Source organism: Haemaphysalis longicornis, unplaced genomic scaffold (genome assembly GCF_048455015.1).
Source record: "Haemaphysalis longicornis isolate Haplotype H1 unplaced genomic scaffold, Haemaphysalis longicornis Haplotype H1 scaffold_10, whole genome shotgun sequence".
NCBI lineage: Eukaryota > Metazoa > Arthropoda > Arachnida > Ixodida > Ixodidae > Haemaphysalis > Haemaphysalis longicornis.
This window is the reverse complement of record NW_027526204.1, coordinates 123,878,175-123,899,067: the sequence shown is the minus strand read 5'-3', so window position 1 is coordinate 123,899,067 and position 20,893 is coordinate 123,878,175. Positions and strand designations below refer to the sequence as shown.

At 49.2% G+C, this 20,893-nt stretch overlaps 1 protein-coding gene across 1 annotated transcript in view; it reads left to right on the top strand.

The window, feature by feature from the left end:
• The window catches only part of LOC144159231 (transforming growth factor-beta-induced protein ig-h3-like), a 28,959-nt gene that overhangs the window by 2,257 nt on the left and 5,809 nt on the right, over positions 1-20,893 (top strand). The window contains exons 2-6 of the mRNA XM_077690595.1: positions 9,991-10,140; positions 15,005-15,139; positions 19,579-19,676; positions 20,337-20,491; positions 20,675-20,830. Coding sequence (XP_077546721.1) covers positions 9,991-10,140; positions 15,005-15,139; positions 19,579-19,676; positions 20,337-20,491; positions 20,675-20,830 — 694 coding nt within the window. The remainder of the gene's footprint in view (positions 1-9,990; positions 10,141-15,004; positions 15,140-19,578; positions 19,677-20,336; positions 20,492-20,674; positions 20,831-20,893) is intronic.

Here is a 20,893-nt window from a genome sequence, read left to right as displayed (position 1 = left end):
AGTGCAGAACATGACCGCGGGCGGTACACTCCTTCCAGTAACTATTACCAGTCACAAGTTCTGGACTGCGCATTAAAACGTGCACGTCTAGCGCACGTCTCGTTCGATGTCTTGCGAACAGAGCTGGTCGTTACAAGGCGTTCGTCCCGGCAAGCGCACCCTCCAAGAAAAACATTACAGCTTCGTCCTGGCGCTGCATGCGGTCGTATATAAGACGCCACGCGCCGTTTGGTAAACCACGTGGTCGTCTGGTAGTCATGGTCTCTCGCGATTTTCTCTCTTCGGCCCTGCTTCCTGTAGTGTTCTTTAGATGCTGTGCAACTAAGAATTACCACGAGCACGGGCCCCACAACTACTGGTTATCCCGGCATCCACGAAGGCTCAGGCACGTTCGTGCCAAGGGCACATGCAAGGACAGAACGAGGTAGACAGAGAAGTCTTTGAAGTCCAACGAGTGAATCCTTCGGAATACAGTTCCCCTCGTGTGTCACTCCGGCGCAGTATTCTGTTGCAACAAAAACCCTAGCGCATCTGCGACTTTTCTTGCCTGAAATGTTCGATGTCACCGGAGTTTCCTTTTTTTTTTTTCTTAACCCCGTCCCCGTGAGATAACGTGATATTAAAAACGTGATAACCGCTAGTATTGTACGTGACACTGCTACTGCTTTGTACTCATAAGTATGGGAAGTTAAACAATTTTTCGCTAACATATGCCTGATTGATTGACCTGCTAATTCAGGAGTTATTTCCCTACCGACTACCCCATTTCAGGAACATTCCACAGACGACACGCACGCACACATAATATCCTATACTGTGTGCGTTTACCCGCACCACGCGTATTTCACTAAGCCACTGCTATAATCGTTCCAGCTTTGCGTAACCGTATTTCCCAGAAGGTCGTAAAGGCCTGGCGGTTTTCTTTTCTTCACTTTCCCCTTTATTTTTTCGCGACGCGTGACTTGCAGGGAGCTACCAAGGCGCATTCTGTGCACCTTAGCGCACACGATGAATACTAAATCATCTTGCCTACGTTTCCACGCACATGCAGCGCTGCCCTGTGCATTACAGCTCTGGCGTTCTCAGACGCGAGTGCAGTCCCGTATACATTCAGGCACATCCCCTGTGCACATAAAATTGACGCACAAGATTGTGTCATTACCTTAGCGCGAAGTCTGGATTTGAGATGTATACCCGTCTGTGTAGGTTTGTTGGGTGTGCGTAGCTCGTTCATTTGTGTAACTATAGAGGCTGCGTAAGTATGATTCGCAGAGGAGGTGCGGAGGTCTTGGCAACAGGCGCGAAAGAAAGTAGTCCCGAAACGCGTCGTGTTTTATACTTCGGTCTCACGGGGGCACATTACCTTCTATGGCGTGGATTCCGTGGAGGAGCGTGGTTGTTGGGCGCGTCTGCTGCCCTCCCATTGGCTGATGCGCGCTGTAGCTTCTCCAGTGCTGCACGGAAGTACAGTCGAGCCCACTTATAACGAACATATGGGGAAACTGAAATCAGTTCGTTATATCCGCTTTTCCCTATATCTTGGCACAAAATCTATGCATACAAATGGTAACCGGTAACGAAGATTTGTTCGTTATAGCCGCTGTTTCGTTAAGACCGGGTTCGCTATAAGTGGGCTATATTGTATTAAGAAAAGTACAGTCACGGACAAATGAAACGCGAACCCGAGAATATGAATCAGAACACACAAATAGCGCGATCTCTTTCCATGCAAGTCAACTTGTCGCGTTGCATAGTTACAAAAAACAAAGTTGGGAAATGTGGCTTTTCAAATATTCCAATAGCGCGCCTTTATTGGACCTCCACGAGCAGTATTTTTCAACTTTGCGTGTTTTGGTTCATATTTCCGTGTTCGCATTTCGTTTGTTCATGACTGTACACCCGTGCTTTTCTCTTGCTTTGCTGCAAAACCGAAGCGACGTTGTCATCGGTGTCAACACGGGTGCTACCAAGATGGTCGCCGCTGAAAAAAGCAAATAATCAAAACACATATGGGTTCGTCTGTATTTTGAAGCCGCGGTCTCGAGAGCAGGATCAAAGTGCCTTGCCACTGCGCCAACTGGATGACAGGCGAACGTAACGGCACGTGAGCTGAACGGCTGCACGCGGTGGATATCTCTCTCACAATGGAGAAACTGTCGCGTGTATTGCGGCCAGTCTGCCTGTCCGAGGGATTCCGCAAGAACCCCACCTATCCCCATGCCTTTTCCCTCCCCTGAGCACTGGGAGAGAGCACTGTCCAGCTCCGACCCTGGCGACCAGCTTCGACTGGCAAAGAGACCCCAAGGGGCCGGACGGACTCAGGGCTGACTACTTTACGAAGACGCTTATTTCTCCTGCTCGCGTCAGATGACGGAGAAACGAAATCGAAGAAAGAGACGCAAACACGGCGTAGCAGTAACAAATATTTCACAATCCCCGGGCTTTTGTCTTCAAAGCACGCAAGAAAACTGAAGTTCCGAGGGATTTCATTTATTTGTTTTTGCGATTTGATGACGGCCAAACCTTCTTTTTATCTTTCTTTTTCAGCGGAAGTAACAAGTGCAAGAAACCCTATCGCCGTCGAAAATATCGCTGGGCTCAGCGCGGTATCTACACGCTCACTCCGTAGGGCTAAGTGGGCGGCGCCTCTTAAGGTCCCAATTACGCACTTATCAACGCCTGACAGCGGCAACGGGGGAGGAGTAGGGATGCCTTTAATGACGAAGAGAAGTCAGCCTCGCAGCTAGCTCGGCTTGCTACTCCACATGAACATAAGAGGTGCTCACTCACTCGGCTAGCATTGACATCCGGTTATATCCAACGTCACTTCCTCCTTATTGTCTACTTTTTCATGTGGAGGAATTCTCGCGAATGCGCGGGCTGTCAGGCAAGGCCACGAATGGAGTCTAAAAATAAGACACCCCGAGACATATTAGTAAAGGACAAGTGAAGTGTTTGCTTCCAAGGAACGTATAGCGTCAAATGCAAACGTGACCGTTGCGTTAGACCGTAATGTCCCGGGGCAGTTAAATACGCGATGGGCGTGTCGCAAGATATAAACTCAAGTGCCCGAGCACGCAGGGACGTTGGAGTGGGTAGTTTGCAAGGAGACGCGTCTACACTGCTTTGCGAGAAGAAATTCCGCATAGAAGCGAGGTTGCTACGGGGCGGAGCGCCAACGCACGTAATGTACGCGAATAGCTGCGGCGCATCCGAGACGCGATGGTGGCAGGTACGGAGCGTTTGCCCTTGAATGTCTTTTTTTTTTGTTCTCTTTATTATATTACTCCGGGCTTAAAGGGAGGAGAAATTCTAAGATGCGGTTTTCGTCGAGTTGTTCCTTCTTTTCTTTCTTCCTTTTTTTCTCGGTCGTCACACATTTTCTGTAAAGCAGGGTGCATTTTTTTACTCCAGTGTGCACCAAAATAGGACGGGGGTACGTCATCGCTTAAGTGTACACTTTAGTGATGACGTGTTCGCGCACTGAGTATGAGTTGCAGCGCACGTTAGTATTCGGAGCTTTAATCTGAATTACAAAAACAAGCACGCGTTCCGGTAGACATGCGCCTAATGTGCGAAACTTGACTAGAATTTCGAACGCTTCGACGAGTGTTCTTTTTTGAATGCTGATAAGAGTATTTTATTAGAGAATACAAGATTCTTGGATTACTCATTACGGTTGCAGGTCGTATCGAACTCCACGTGGCAAGGGTGGACATACGAAATTCCGCAAAAGACATTTAAGCCGATTAGTAAAGCAGTGTTTGCCGGAATGCAGTGCTAGAAAGAAAAGCGTATTGCCTGTGCGTGTGCCTTGAGACGAAAAAAAGAAAACCATTCTCTATAACTACGAACTGAGATGTTTGGCACTAATGGTAGGTCTACCGTAGGCATGAAGGGAAGAATACTTTCCTTCATGACCGCAGAAGATGGAGACATTAATAGATGGATGAATGGATAGATGGATAGACAGATAGCACTGTCAGAAGCTGCGTGTATGCGAAAATCGCAAAAATCCCACATTAGCTCCTACCATAAGTGGAGGGGAATTGGGGGTCAAAATTAATTGCACAAAAGGTCAAACTTTGCTGTATCTAGCTTTTCGTTGTTGCAGGGATCGAGCATCGATCAGCCAAAACTTGTCCTTGGCAAAAAGAAACGGGAAGTTGACGCAAAACAAGCCCGATCTGTGCACGCTAACCGCAGTAAGAATCTCGTAAAGTGACGCTCTCTGAGAACATCACTGAGACGGCCCACCATTTCCAGGGACGCTGCGGAAGTTTTTGTGCGCGGTCTGACGGGAGAAGCGGCGACTCTTCTTCCAAGCGCAGCCGTCATTTGGTGGGCGTGCCGGGGTCCTCGTGAAACCTGTTGTGGCTGCGTCGCCTGCAGCGGGGCGGAGGAAACAATAAAACGCAACAAGCAGACGCGTCTGGCAAGGCACTCTCCTCCTGCCTAGCTCTGAAAGATTCGTGACCGTTAAAACTTCCTCCTCGTGGGTGCTTGTCGCTTTGCCTGACGCACGAGGGGCTCGCACTGTTGCCTCTCCTGGTGCAACGGTGAGAAAAGAGTGGTGTACCCGCTCGTTTTTCTTACATGAGCGATTAATTGCTCCTCCGGTCCGCTGGCAGTTTAGCACATCATGATTAAGTAGCGGGACTGTCCCGAACCTTTTCGTCCACCTGCAATAAGGGGGTGCGTGGCAAAAGATTTTTAAAGCGCCTGCTGCACCTGTACGACGTCGATTTGGCCACTTTCGCCCCAAGGCCTCAAGACGCTTTTCGCACAGCGGTCTGGGCGCGTAAAGCCGTGTTCCGGCTACTGACGGGACGGGCTTATCGTAGGCGTAAAGAAACGGCGCTCCACGCAATTTCTTTTCAGAATTGTTATCAATTTATTATCAATAAGTAAAATTTCTAATATCTTCAAGGGTAGAGTTTGCTTTTTGAGGCTAGAGAAGGTTGCTTGAAAACGAGGAACTTTGGTGGGAAGTATAGTCAAAATGACGAGGCATGCGTGACATGTGGAAAGGGCATAGAAACGATTCCACACGTTGTATTGGAATACTGTCGCATCCATCCAAATACACATGCGGGAAATATTTGTCTTACCGAAGCCCTAGGGTTTAAAGGTAATACAAAGAAAGTAAAACACTATGCTTTTGAGGTAAAAAAACAACAACCTTGGAGTGATTGTGGGTGAAAAGCAGCGAAGTTACCATAACGTACACCACATCTGTAAAGGGCAAAATGTCATTTGCGTCTGTCGCTAAGAGCAGCGCAAAACTTTAGAGGGTGGGATTATATACAGTAACTTGTTTGGTGCGATTACGCATGTTGACCAATCAATCAATCAATCAATCAATCAATCAATCAATCAATCAATTAATCACCGTATATCAAGTGGTGGCATTAAGAATGCCACTACAGTTGCGCAAATTGTGTCAATCTTGCATAACTTGTCGTCTGTTTAACGTCATGAAATGTAACAGCTTACAACCAGCCCGAAATCCGTTGATCACGTGTCTTGAGCTAGTCACTTGTCGGAGGGTGGATTCAGAGAAAACAGTGTGCTTCATACGAAGTATTTTTATGTGTAGAGCTTGGACGAAGTTAAAATGAGAGGCGATGAGTTTTCCGGGATATGTTTATCGGTTCAGTCAACGTCGCTAGAGGCAAGCGCGTAGATATGGCGATGTAGTGGCTGTGCACTTTTTCTTTTTTATGCGAAGTTTACACTGATACACGCGTCTGGCGATTTGCCTGCGAGGCTAGACAAAGAGATATGCGTTTTCCGGTGTTGTTTATGCCAACGCGCTTGGAAGGCAGCCCAGGCAGTACGCGTACTCATCGTCAAGCCTTCAGGATCTGTGACTAAGCGGATTGTGTCCAAGGGTGTCGCTTTCCAAACCACGTGACGTGTCGTTTTTTTTTTTTTTCTTCCACGAACGTGGTTTTGCGCTTCAACCATGACGACGAGTTTAGACGCCATAAGATAGGAAAACACTCTTCAGTGAATGCCAACCTGGCTTCTCTCCCGACCTGTAAAGAGAGCGTATGCGCTGCTTCAAATGTCTGAGCACTGGAAACCGAATACGAAAGTGACACTCGTGCTCATATGTCCCCGAGTCGCGAACAATGAATTTCGGCTACGGAATTTCGATTACTGAGACGTTCTCATGTGACGCAAAGGGACTGATGGCGCGTGTGACCGTTGGCGTTTTTCTCTTTGCTCCAGCGCTCCAAAGTACACGTACGCAGTTATGCGAGGGAACAATGCGGGTTGAAGCGCGGTGAAGATCGCCTCGTATCTTGCACCGTCGACGGTGCAAGATCATAGAAGACACGATCGTGTCTTCGATGGCGGTGAAAGCCAGGAAACGAGTTCCACACTTTGCATTCGGGACCGTGGTTGTTAGGAAATATTTTTTTGCCTTTGTGTTTTTATGCTAGGACCACCTGCCCAATCATTAGAGAGTAGGCAGTTTTAGCATAGCGTTACCGTGTTTACGTTACCGTTTACCGTGTTTGCGGGAGTCGACTGCGCAGCGCGAGAGTTACCGCGAACGGTAACTTACCGGCACAGGCTTCACCGTCGCCAGCGGCTTCCGGTAACACGGTAAACGGTAACGCAAACACGGTGACGATATGCTAAAACTGCCTACTAAGTTTTAGCAGTACGTCTGTTCCGTCGTGTACGTAGTTACCGCGTTAACCGGGACCCGTCTGGGCATTGTGCATTCGTCGCGGTAGGGGGATTAGTTGCGCGGGCCGGCCTTCGTCATGTCTGCTCATTCGTCACGGTGGGGTGCGCCTCCTCGCCCTTCCGCGCGCGCAGGCGCAGTGGGGCCCCGGTCAACACGGTAACTACGTTCACGACGGAACAGACGGACTGTTTTAGCAGTCCGTCCGTTCCGTCACGTACGTAGCTAGCGTGTTTACCGGGACCCGTCTGGGCACTTGGGCATTCGTCACGGTAGGGGGATTAGTTCCGCGCGCCTGCCTTCGCCATGTCCGCGCCTCCTCGCCCTTCCTCCTCGCCCTTCCGCGCGCGCAGGTGCAGACCGGTCCCGGTAAACCCGGTAACAACGTAACGAACGGAACGGGCGGACTGCTAAAACTCTCTATTAACTCTCTTTATAGTTTCAGTCTCCGCACGTGACTGAACATGGGTAGCGAGCGCTTCGTGTTAGCGTTACGTTCGAAATGACGGATCCTAACAAATATAAATAGAAACGTTTTCCACTCCTGCAAGTGATAAGCCGACACACCTTTCTCCTGCTGCAATATCGTCAATCGCAAATTCGTGTAAAACATATGCACATGGAACTGGAAAGGCGGAGATGTAGGTGAAGGGTTAAACTATGCAGTTCGGGTGCTAAATACCAGTTCGGAAATTGCGAAAATTTTCGAGAACTAAAACGCTACCCTTTTAGCATCAGGTCCTCGTGGACCCAAGATATGTACCGTATTCTTTTGAACGCCTCTTTGGATTCCCATCACGGTTATTTTTTCCCTAGTACATCACCGAGGACTTCCATCCAGCTTCCACGTGCGTAAAAACAACTGTCGCACGTTTTAGCGTACAGTTAGAAGTAGTATATAGTTTAGGTATGCCGGCTGTACCGTCGCCGTAACTGCTTAGTCACCCAATGTTGATTTAAAATAGGCTTTTCAACTTGTCCCTCCTGGTCGCAACCATTTTATCACTGTACTGCGCTATCCTTGCTGCGCATGCGCCACAGAATCAAGGACATGTCCCAACCTCATTAAATTTGATGAAGTGAAGGGACGCATAGCAGTCGAGAACCGCAGGCGTGAATTTGACATCCCTGACATCCTGGCACGCTGATACGATGAAGTCGTTCGAGAACATTCGCCGCTTTTTCTGGACCCAACGGAAGCGGAGAGCTGGCGGTGGCTCGTTGCGCAAACGATAACAAGGGTGTGATATGGGATCGCCTAACTAACTGAAGGGCTGTGAGCGACGTGTCACGTGCTTTCGTCGCTCTAATTGGTGGCCTTGGGAGTCCAGGAAGCGGCTCGTTGCGACTTCCCGCCTCGCAATCGCGACGCACTGCCTTGGCCTGCGTGTACTACGCCGGCCAAGCCTTGTCGAGGGCAGCGAACCCAGGCCCCGCGCGTATATCTCCGGCTCGGAACACCGAAGGACGAGGGTTTATTTGTCTAATACTCACACGTACGCTGGCTATGTTGTTTGCGGTAGATTGAATGACGGACGGCTTGTTGACGTCGGAAATATTTTCATAGGCTGTAGTGGAAGGGTTCGTGTGCACTGCAGTAGTCGGGACGCGGAACGAAACATGAAGCTGGAGGGTTTAATTAATAGAGATGATTATGTTCTGGGCGAGACGGCAAACCCCTTACGCCATTCAATTTCGCTGATCATGTAGCAGACGTCGACGGAAGAGACGAAAGATAAAAAGACGATAGCTGGCCTCTCCATTAGAAAGCCGGGAGTGCATAAAATGCGTAAATGATTCCTTTTAGCTAGCAAACGAGCAAGGAACGGAGTGAAAATAATTGGCCACGAAACTTCGCCACATGCCTGGCGATCTTGTGCGATGTCCCATGCCTTGACGCGGAACAGTTCTCTCTCTCTTCGTCTTTCTTTCTCAAACAATATTAACCTCAAAATATATCTAGCAACTGAGCTGGTCTAATTATTTTGTTAGCATGATGACCCCCAGATTTATCGAGCAGATTTTTGCCGTTCCCGGTTTAACTCCACGCAACTTAAACGAACCGTTCTTGAGGCACTATTTCTCCTCACCGAGTTAGCGACATAAATTCCTAGAATTTAATTCCTATAACCGATTGAAGTTGTGACCAAGTTATGATTTCCGCTTCGAAACCCGTGGGGGTACCAGGGCTCACTCCCGAATGCTGACACGTTTCACACCATACCCGCCGCGGAGGCGTTGTGCTACTAAGCACTAGGACGTGGGTTCGATTCCCGGCCGCGGCGGCCGCTTTTCTGATGGAGGCGAAAAGCAAAAACGCCCGTGTGTACGAGATTTCGGCGCACGTTAAAGATCCTCAGGCGGTCAAAATTAACCCGGAGCCCTCCACTACGGCGCGCCTCATCGCCTGCGTTGCGTCGGCGCGTTAAACCCTACAATAATTCAAGTTTCACACCATGTCAGGTAAAAAATACGCACTGACAGTTCCGCACCTGGAGCTTCCTCCGTGTTTTCCTCGGGCGTTTGTGACTGCGTCGTTGCCGGCGACAGGGTAATGCAAGTTCGAGCACTTTCCGAGGAAATCCTGGGGAGTGGCGCATGCCACGGCTGCTTTCGGTGGTGTCCAGCGGTGATATCTTTACGACCCTGTACGTGAGTCACCCGTGGAAGCAAGCCAGGTGACGCTGCACGCCCTGAGCGTGCTTCAAAGCGCTGTGGAACGGGGCAACACGCCTGGGAGGCCAGCCAGGTCACGGTACGTGGGCTTCAGCACGCGCTGTAAACGACGTTGAATAGCAGGTGCGAGAGGAATTAGCGATCTATGCTGCGCATGCTGCCGTAAATTGATGCACTACGGTAGAGAGTGTACGAGAGCGACGTCCACATCTACGGCAGAGAGTCTACGAAAGTCCGCGTTACTATCCAAGCGAAGAGCCTGGTCAAGGGCACGTCCAGATATGCGCTCAACGCAGCCAACTTTTACCCCTGACGTTGGCGTAAAGGGGACAAGAAAAGTTGGACGTGCTTGCTCTCTTCATAGCCATAAACTGCCGGCTATCGTCAGCACAGTGCGCTCGTGTAGTCCATTTTTTCTTCCAAAGTGTTCTTTTTTTTTTTTTTTTTTGCGCAGCTTTTCGCGGTGATATCATACCATTCTCGCTCAGCTTGCTGTTCTTCTACGCCACACTTCCCCAAAATATCCTTGGCTATGTCAGTGTACTTGTAATTGATTGATTGATTGATTGATTGATTGATTGATTGGTATTTCTTCTCTCATCTGTTCGCAGGATCGGGCAGGTTCCACCGGCAGCGCTGCCCGAAGGCGGCAGCAACAGTGGCGAAGAGTCGCCGACCGCTGTGATCGTGGAGACTCGACCGTGGAGAGATGACGGCTTCTTCGGCTTCGGCTTCCCCGCAAGAAAGCCCTGGTGGAAAGGGTAAGCGGTGCTGGCCGTTTTTAACCAAAGATGTCGACGCCTAACAGCGTTCTTGTCCCGTTGCCTGAGCTGTATCAATACCTATACCCTGCTCCCTTTTCCGCAGTTTTTTCTTGCAGCAAGTTTTACCTACTGATAACAGTAATAAACTGATTACAGTAATAAATTAGCCGGATTACTGTGCAACTAAGGCTCCTTTGCGTCAATTTCTTGTTCTGCGCGTATACGTTTAACAGTGCGTAAATTTCGTTCTGAACTGGCATGCCTAGAATTATATTTCCTGTGCCGTGTGGCTGCGGTTGCTATTATTACTTCTTTAACCATCTTAACACTTTTTTTTTACTTCGATATTTCCCCGTGCAGCGCATGAAAGAAGACACAGAGGAGTGAGTTGATGGTGGCATTTAAGGATACGCACTTGGTCGCCTAATTAACGAGTACAAAAATAAAAGGAAAGGAGAAATGAATGCCAGTATGATTTTCCGTTGAGACACTGCTGGACCCGTACAAGCACGTTACGGTACTTCGCAATAGATAAAAGCTCCTTACGTCAGGACACCCATCAACTTCTCATTCGCGCAGTATAAAAGCTGCGAGCGTGGCTTGTAACCTACACGCAATACGTAATGGGCAGCTACATAGCTGCTTTTTGTATAGCAAAGCTAAACACTTTCATATTTTCTTTTTGTTTCGATGTCGATACGGCGCGCAAGGATGAGTCAAACAGCCTCGCGTGAGGTTAGAAAGAAAGAAAAGAGGAAAAATCCGACATTTTGGTGCCACGTGTGCCTGAAGAACAAAGAACCTAGCTTATTCATGGCTTCGCACCGCGAGAAAAAAAGGTGTAGTGAAGCTCACGGAAAAACAGGTTAGGGTTTGTATGCCGCTTCCTCAAGAACAGAGGCGCCGGCGTAAAACACATCGGCGAATAATAGGGACGACGAACAAGTAGCAAATCTCCGCCTGTTTCCTGCAAGGCCGCGTGAATGTACAGCGGGGCGTTCGCTACTCGTAATTGTTACCTTGGCGGAACGGAGAAATAAAAATGAGAGGGAGTGGGGGGAGGCAAGATCCGCGAGAGAGCGCATCCGTCTGGTGTTGGTCAACGTTGTGTCATCCGTCTGTGCCCCTGTATTGTATTCACGAACATGCAATTGGATGTTACTCTGCGAGCTTGAAAATGGCTCATGCCGTCATGCGCTCGAGGAACAGCACATGGCAGAGCCTGGCACTGGCCGGCACGAAATCAGTTAACGACTCTCCGCGGTGACTCAGCGGCTAAATGAGCTCCGTTCCGCTCGTGAACCCGAGGTCGCGCCAGCTTGATGTGCGTTGCGTCGTCTAAATTATTCTCCGGAAAGCGGCCAGACACGGCCGAAAGGTTCTTTTTCAATTTTGTTCTTTTTTTAATCATTCGTTATAAACTTTAATTGTATCGGTTTATCAGTAGCTGAAGGCTTGCTTTCGTTTCTACGCTGACGTGTCGGTGAGTTGGAGAACAGAGCCGGACCTAGAATGATGCTGCGTCGAAAACTCTGGAAAACACGGATTTCTGTGAATTAAACGCCCTTTAACGACAACAGATTTCTTGCAAAAATCGCCACCGGTATATCGCAACCCTGTTCTCACGCCATTCAGACGCTTTGGTGCGTAGTACCCCAAGTAACAACTGCTCTAAATATTCATTGTATCCGCGAACAATAAATGAGTAAAAAAGGCTAACCAACACCGAAGTTTTGCAGCCGTCATTAACGTTACTTTCGTATTGTCTCAACGCTGTATAAATGAACATGCGAAATATGCACAATCACCCCTCACTTTAGATCCTTTACTGCCGCGGAATACACCTAGTGCACATGGTTGTACGTCCTGTTAATTCTTCTGAACACTTGTGCTTCGTCTTATACGTTTGTTGTTTCGTTTGCCAGCTCACCGTAACAATATAAACATTTGTAAATTCGTCTGCTAAAATTCCAAACGGGACTGTAGTATTCAAATTTTCACAGGGTGGCTTATGTTGTCTCTAAGACGACTTGAAGTAAAATACCTGAGTGGTGACGCATTGTTCCACGTTCTCTTTTCCCGTATTCACGTCCGCCGTCGACATAGCTTTCTTCTTTTGCCGACGTGACTATATTGCTATTTTACCGTCGAGAGTTATATTGAGGTCCACACAAATTCGCTTTCGTCCACATGTTTCCAATTTAATTAGTCGGCCTAATTAGCTTCGCGGCTTGTCAGTTCGCTCCCTTCATTTGCGGTGTACTGCCATGGATGTGAATGCCTCGTAGGGTTTTTTTCTTCTGATTGAATGGAATTTTTTTATACCATGGCTCGCTCAAGGACATTGAAGGTCTACTGAATGGAAAGACACAAGGCTTCTTCATAATAAAAAAAATTCCCGCGCCATCTCTACTAACGTGAAACCTGGGGAGGGCGAAGCATGCAGTGTATAAGTGTATTCTTGGCGCCTTGGCGTTGTTGCCAACGGAGATAAAACGGTAGCTTTGCTGCAAAAGTCTCCCGTCTTTGAAGCACGAAGCGTTCTAGTGCGAGGCCTAAACGAGTGTCCTGGTGTTTTTTAGTACGCGTACGCGCGAGACGCAAACGAGTGTCCCGGTGTCCTAGCACCGTGACTACATTAGACGACGATTACGACGACGCCGACAGGAGACGCCAACAGCCCCAGCCCCTAGGGACAATACGATTTGCTGCGCTCCCAACCACGTAACTTCTGGGCTGGGGCGGCGGGTGCGCGGTCTAGGTGCAGTGGAAGACGTGCCAGACACGCGTGCGACATACGCGCAGCTGAATGACGATTCACTCGGGCGTGGCGTATACTGGGGCTCGCGTTTCCTCGTTGGTGCACCGGTGATCTCCGCGGGGGAGGGGGGTCGAGAACGGCCCTATTGTCTCACTTCCGCTTATCATTAGCGTTCGGCTGGCTCCGCGCTTGGCGGGCCTTCTTTCGGCGCCAGGACTCGTGCTGCGTGGCCGAGCTGTTGTGTGGCGCGTCTCGTAATGATCGCCAAGCCGCATCCTGCGCCGTAAACAGTTCAGAATCCGCCTAAAAGTCGTTAAGTTTTTACACATACCTTCGTTGAAGCTCTGTAGAGATTTATGCACCGTCGTTGTCATGAACGGGGTGTATACAAGGTACATGCGTATGCGGTCGTCAGGAGCATCGCGAGACCTTATACGAAATTACGTCTCCACGTGCACTATTGCGGGGATATGTATATTCTGTTTGTATGCGCCCCCTTTTCGAATGCCATTTCCGCTTCCACTATCAGCTGCAGTCACATTACACGACGCTGTGTCGCGGATGCTGTCGCATTGAGAAAGGTCGCGACTTCATTTCCCTCAGTCCTTGTAGCAGACGACGCGAATCATCACCATACCATTATTCCGCTCATCACGAGCTCCCCTTATTTTTCTACCATGTTCCATTAAGGTTTCTTCTTGACAAGACGTGTCCCTCAGCTTTCCGAGAGCCGAAGTTGGAGGACCCAGAGGTCCAGCAAGAACTATACACCTGGGGCGGTATTCTCGAGTTTTGTCCCTTTTGCGCCCCTTTCAAAAGTGCCCCTTTTTGCGAGCCCTGATTGGCTAAAAGCTAACAACCGGAAGTGACGTAACGCAAGCGCGGCAAACGTACTGCCAACGCCCACTGCTTAACCGGAAGTACGTCACGATGAAAGGGACGCAAAAGGGACGTTTTCAAAAGGGACAGTTACGAGAATACCGCCCCTGGTTAACACTTGGTTAAAACGCGAAACTTTCTCCCATGCAATCTGAGTCCAAGTCAAAAGTCCGAAACCGAAACTTCTTCGACCGTGTCAGAACGGCGCAATCGAATATACGTCGGCTTCATAACGCGAGTGACCCAGGTTCGATTCCTGTTACAGGAAACGTTTTTTTTTTTTCTTTTTAGAAGAAAGCTTCGCGTTTTATCATTACGTGCCCTTTGTGGAAACCCAGTGTGTACAGTTAGCTTTTCTGCCGTGCGTTTATGCCTACGGTCGCCATCAGTTAGGCAAACAAAGCTTCGCTTTAAAATTGACTATTGTTTCTATCGCGAGAGTCCTGTACGTAAAGTTACGTACGTCGTTTGTGAAAATAAGCGTGTCGGTTGGGGTCACAGAGCAAAAGTGTGCTTTGCGCCTAAGAAAGACCATCGCTAGGAAACGTCGGTCTGTGTGCGTGTGAAGCTTCCGAATCTAAGACACAGATGGAAAGCGTTGTTAGGCATTACACGGGAGCGTTCGAGTGGCGTCTCCTGCTACCGCGCTTCACTAGTTCAGTCAACCCTCGTGAAGTTATAACAGAATCGTTTAATTTGAATCCTCGCTTTATTCGAAGTTTTTCGCGGTCACAACTGCGACGCAGGAAGAGCAAATCAATACCACTTTTAGCGAAGTATCGCTTATAACGAAGGAAATTTTTTGTCCCAGGTCTTGTTTATAACGAGGGGTTACTGTAATTAGTGAAACCGATAAACTGCCCCGCAGTTGCTATCCGGCCTATCTCAAACGTGAGAAAAATACAACTTGGAGACAATCGCTGTTTTAGTCAACAGCTCATAAACAAATCGCAAAGATAATTCAGTCCCGTCCTGGTGCGTGCATTTCTTCCATGAGTAAGCTTTCATCAGCGTGAACTGAGTGCCATGGTCTGAAGTCCCAAACATCCTTCGTTAAATCGGGTAAAGGACTTTTAAACTGCCAAGGTCATCTGTTCAGAATTTTGAAACACACTCTGTCCACTCTTCTGGTAACTGTTTTGTACAAACGAATGTAGGTGCTTCCTCGTCACCCATATATAAATGACGCGCGTCCCTCGATCCCCTCCTCGCATGGCGCAGGCCGAACGTGTGCAACATGCGCGAGGAGGTGGACGACAGCAAGGAGGACAACTCGTCGTCCATCCCGGCGTTCGGCTTCAACTTCCAGTCCAAGCAGTGCCAGGACACCGAGGACTCCTTCATCTGCACCACAAAGTGAGTGGAGTGGAGATGTACACACCCTCGCCAATGTACAGTCCCGTGAATGTATATACACAGTCCCGAGGACGCACAGTCCCGAGGATGTACACTCCCATATATGTGAATTTACATAGATGTACGGTTTTGTAATGTGCAGCCCCGTCGACGTACAGTCTTATGCATGTAGTCGCTATGATGTACAGTCCCATAAATGGGAATTCCCGTATGTGCATTCACATAGCGTGTCCTCCGCGATCGGCTGCGGCGGCGCTCCGGCAGCAGATCGCGAAGGCCACGCACATGGATGTACAGTCCCGTAGATTTACGGTCCCATAGATGTCCATTCCCATAGATGTCATTCACATAGATGTACGGTCCCCTGAATGTATGGTCCCGTGGATGCACTGTCCCGTTCACTCGCAGCTCGCTATTATTTAAATATCTGATATCATCAAAATAAGTGCACTCCCGCATGGAAATGATGGACGCGTTACAGGTCCGAAGCAAACGGCTTTTATACTGTGAGGAAGAGTCCGTGTGGATGGCAGTTTGAGGGCTAACAACTCCTTTCAAGCAACGTCGTTCAGAGAGAAACCAGCCACTCTAACCTGCGAAGATGCCCTAGGCTGAATATAGTGTTGCGGGACGCTTGACATCCACTGCAAACGGGACGCCTGATGTTCTGTGCCACGCTGTCATCATCAGCATCAAGACGAGGAAGAGGACTCTGGGATGTTGACTCGCGAGCAGTTTTGGTTCCTTGGCTGGCACGATGCTCTCTTTTACCTCCCATCGCCTCTATATTATAACCCGTAAATATGTAGTGTAAACAAACTCTGGAAATGCTTCTCCACTGCATATCAATATAAATAAATCGCGCCGTTCAGCTATTTAGCTATTTCTGGGGCCACATATATAGGCGGACACTGTTAACCGTTTGCCCCCGTTTAGCGTATGTCTACCGCAGCTTAGCTTTTATTCCTATATGCAGCAAACGGAGAAGGTAGGGCGCGTGAGAAGGACCCGGATTTCAGTGTTGGGAAGGCCGCATGATCGTGTTCTCCTGTGCGCATATGTAGTTTCCTCTTTTGGCGCACCGCGCGCGGGCTCACTGGCGCGCGTCGTGAGAGCCGGTTCCGCCCTTTGCGACATCGAGGTCGCCAAGACCCGCGCTCATCACCGCTCTCGTTTCCCCCTCCGGTACATGATGCCCATATTTTATTTTCCTAAGCCTGCCTCGGATGACACGGGGCGCAAAAAAGCGACAGCGCATAACCTCCAACATTTCTAGGAATACGGGCGCTGCCGCGGGATCGACATTATTGCTGAAAGCTCGCTTGCCTATGCATGCGCTTTTACACTTGTTCTCCTACCACGTGCCCGTCTTTCATATCTTTTTTTACTTCGTGTTTTTGCCACGCGGCGTATGAAAGAAGGTGTAAAGATGGGAAGAGAGAAGAAAGTAGGAAAGCAAGAGAGAGAAGGGGTGCAAAAATCGCAGGTGGTCAGGAAACCGACAACAGTGGTCAAGTCTACAGGAAGGCATGTAGTCCGGTTTCGTGTACAAAGCTCATTCGCGACCTGCAGTTGCAGTCTTCTTGCACCCACCGGTTAAAGTCCCCCGGTTTATGCCACCGAAGACCAACCACTCTGAGCGCATTGTCCCGAGCTTTCCTTGTTCCTGTGCACATCCACAAGAGATGCTTGACATCAGTTCCAGCCGCTGGAGCCGGACACTTGGGTCATGTTCCTGGGTCCTCTGGTGAGGGTCCCCAAGTCCAGGTGGCTGAACGTGTGAGGGCGAAGCCTGAGAGAAACTTCCTCCACCCGTGAAAGATTAGGGGGCAGGGAGCAGACACACGGAGGAATTAGGGCACGTGTGTCCTCTATCACGAGAGATTTCCGGGCTAAAAGACGGGAACGTAGATCACAAAGAAGAGGAATAGGGTCGTATTCAGATTTAAGTAATGGAAAGGTGGAGACCTCCGCCCGCATGATACGAGCGATTGACTTCTGGCCTTGAGGTTAGCTTATACTTCCCACCATATGAGTTAAAACTTGCCGGCTTAGGCTTGGGGTCTTTACAAACTAAGCTTAAAGCAATCGGTCCTGAGGCTTGCCTGCGCAGTGTAACGAGAAGTTTGGAATAGGTTGTTAAGGGCGGCGCTGTCGGCTTTCTAAATAAAACTGATTGCAAGCGGTTGCTACAATTCTGGGCAGATTTCGTCTTGCTAGGTCCTTTACTTCGCCGACGCGTTCCTGGCCGCTTCTGATGCGGTCCGTCAGTAGTTGCTGTACAGCAGGGTTTGCTGGAAATTCGTTTCTCCCAACATCCTGGTCTTGCTCCGCACAAGGAGCACTTTAAAAGATTTCGGTATGTTGTTTTGAGTTAGGCTGAAGAAAAAACAGTTAGGGAGCAAATTACATTTATGAGTATATAGCATGCTGTTCGAACATACACCCATAAGCCCAACGCAGCCCTTCATATTGATTTCAGCGGCTCTGTATTGACTGATCGGCTCACTCGTCTCCTCCCAACACTCATTTCCCCCTTCTCGGGCGGCAGGAAAGCAGCGACGGCAATAAAACGAGACGCTGTAGCTCAGCAAGCCATAATGCCTTGCATATACCCCTCTCTTGGAGTCAAGTTAGGTTCATAGCTCTGCTGCAGGAAATGAATGCGAGACACGTGCCCGGAGCAGATCGGCGCGCCTAGTCGGACGCGAGGAAGGGGCGCTAAAAAAAGATTCAAGAAGAAACAACACCCATTCAAAACAAACATCGTGTCGCTGTCATCCTGCCACAGCGCGCTTCGGCCATCCGGCAGTCGCGGGGTCAGAGCAGAAGACGTGCCCGCCCTTGAATCCAAAGTCGACCGACGCGCTCGCGTGTTTGCCTCTTCGTTTCCTTTGTCGTTTAGCTTTGTCGCGATTCCTGAGCAAACAGACGAGCCGAGTCGACGGACGCGGTTCGTGCATCACGCGTATGCTCTTGTCCCGGCGGTGAGCTTTGCGTCTTGGCGGGTTCTTGCTTCGGTCGCCGATGGACCGGTTTGCCCGCTGCATATGTATGGCCCGCATAGACGCTAACAGGCCAGGAGCAAATATAGGGAGGTTGGAAGCGGGGGAGGAGGCAGAATGTGAGCCGTCACTCAATTGGTTCATTGCACTTGGCGTTCAGAGAAGCCCGGCTGGAGTCTGCGCCACCGTGCGGGATGGATGCCTGACTGACAGCTTCAATAGCGGGCAAAGAAATTCGCGCTGTAAAATACGCAGTCATGCACAAAGGAATGAGGACACAAAAATATGAATCAGAACACGCAAAATTAAGGAATACGGGTAGTGGAGATAAAGCCGACTAGTATTATATTTGGTTGACACATTTTCAATCCTTGTTGCTGTAATAAAGCCATGCGACAATGGACCTTTTTCCAGTAGCGTTCTGCGCATGCGCTACTCTCGCTCCCAGCGACCAATCCGCCATTCTTGTGGGGCAAAATGTAAACAAAACTACGCCATATTAGATTAGCCTCCGTCTTCTGAGCCCTGAAAGCGGCCGACAGGTAGGCGCTACGGCTGTTATCGAAAAATTTCTCTTCCAACAAAACCATGCGTGGCGCCTGGGACGGCTTCCTCAACTGCGCAGGGCAGGCGGAAAAAAAGGGGGGCGTGTTCGGTTCGGGCGGCCGCCGCAAGAGGGCTACGCTACTCGAAAAAAGTCCATTTTAGTTGCACGGAAAGAAATCTCGTTTTTTGTGTGTTTTGGTTCATGTTTTCGTGTTCTTGTTTCATTTGCCCGTGAGTGTGCATCAGAACATTTAGAGCTATTTCACTGCTGTAAAGACCGAAGAACAACGAAGCTGTATTTCGTATGATGACTATTATATTGATCGAATAAATACACAAACACATTTTCCTTAGAAATAATTTTTCATTAATTCTCATATAATTTGATTCGAGATAGTTTCTATGAAACGAGTTACAGCCGCTTTGACAGCCATATAGTGACAACAAACGGGAATTCATTCTCATTTACAACTTCACTAGGAACTAATTAATTATGACACGCAAATGGAAGTCGCCGAGTTTAAGCGGCAACTTTCAGTATTAATTTTTTCCAAGATACCTATATTAGGCTGAGAGCTACAGGTAATTTAACACTTGCTCTCAAGCGAGAGCTTGCGATCCTTTGTCGACGCGACCCAATAGACGCACGCCATTTTCGTCGGAACCTATCGCAATACAGCTTCGCTATAAAAATGATATATAAGGATTCCAAGTGTCGTCGTTGAGCCCTCGGCAAGTAAAGAATTCCAATTTTGCTCTTTTGTTATTTTCTGTTAGCATGCGTATGTACCGTTCTCTCTCGTCCCGTTGGTGCCAAGCAGTGCTTAAAAAATGTCATCGGATTTTTTTTAGGCGTATTCATAGAGCGACCTAATAATTCACTTCCAGGATCCGAACAATGAACGAGAGCAAAACCATCACGGAGAAGTACGTCTGCTGTCACGGATACGCCAGGAGCCGCGACGGTCGTGGCAGCTGTGTCCAAGGTACACGCTCACCGCCGACTTTTCGGCGACGCGCCAGTTGCAGCTTCTCCAGTGCTAAGTAATAGCCTGCATGTGAAGAAGCGAACAGCGTCGCGTCGCAGGGATAGATTTCCTCTGTTGAGTCTGTCCTAGCATGTTCAAAGACAATAGGTAGCCCTATAGAGCACTGACTCAATGCGGAAGCGTAGCAGTTTAAATTTGGGTCACATTTCGCACGCATGTGTGCTTTCTTCAGCAGCTCCAAATCATGATTTTCTATTTTTTTTAAACAACTTCACCTGTGCATATCGTGCTAAGTGAACGCTCACAGTGCAGTGCAGACTTTATATGAACAATCTTCCCCTCCCCTTTTCCCCGTGTCCCACACCAGGGCCTATTGGCCTCCTCCTGTAATAAAGTCATCCATTCCATTCCATTTAAACACGTAAGAATGGGTAGTAAAGCCGAAATATGGTATGAAGATAAAAGTGGCTGCGACGAGCAATTGAGAACAGCTGACGCGAAGTAGCAGTGGCATGGAAGATACTGTGAGAAGCGTTCGTACTTCTACGGAAAACAAGCGGCTGTCAGCTGTGATGGCGGCTTAATTTAAAGTTGTAGCTCGTGAACTTGTGGACGCTCAACCGAAATTCTGCTTCCGTACCGTCGTTCTTGGCACAGTGACCCTCAAGGACCTGGTTTCGACGATGAAGGACCTGGGTGCCTCCAAGTTCGTCGAACTCGTCCAGGAGTCCAAGATGGGAGACGAGCTGTCCAATGGCAACGTCACCATCTTCGTTCCCACCAACATCGCGCTCAAGGACTACGAACACACCGTGAGTGACGCGGCCGCTTCTTCTGCCTCTCGTACACGTGCCTTCCGCAAAATCTTGTCGCACCTTATACACAGGGTCTATCCACTGCCGATTCGATGGACGACCTGCAGAGTAAAGATGACGAGCCTGTTTGCACTTATGGAGAATATCTGATTTTCGCCTTCTGGTGTTTTCCCCTTATAGAACGAGGTGTCCACTCCACACGAGGGCCAATCGGCAGTGCGGGCGCACGCCGTCCAGGGCTTCCTGCGCACGGGAGACATGAGTGACGAGCAGGTGCTGCCCACCATCGATGGCCGCTCCAGTATCCGTATCAACGAGTTCTACAGCCCAACCAAGGTACGGGGCCCGCGGATGTTGCCTGGTCTGAAAAAGCGCTTTGGATTCTGCATATTTACGAAG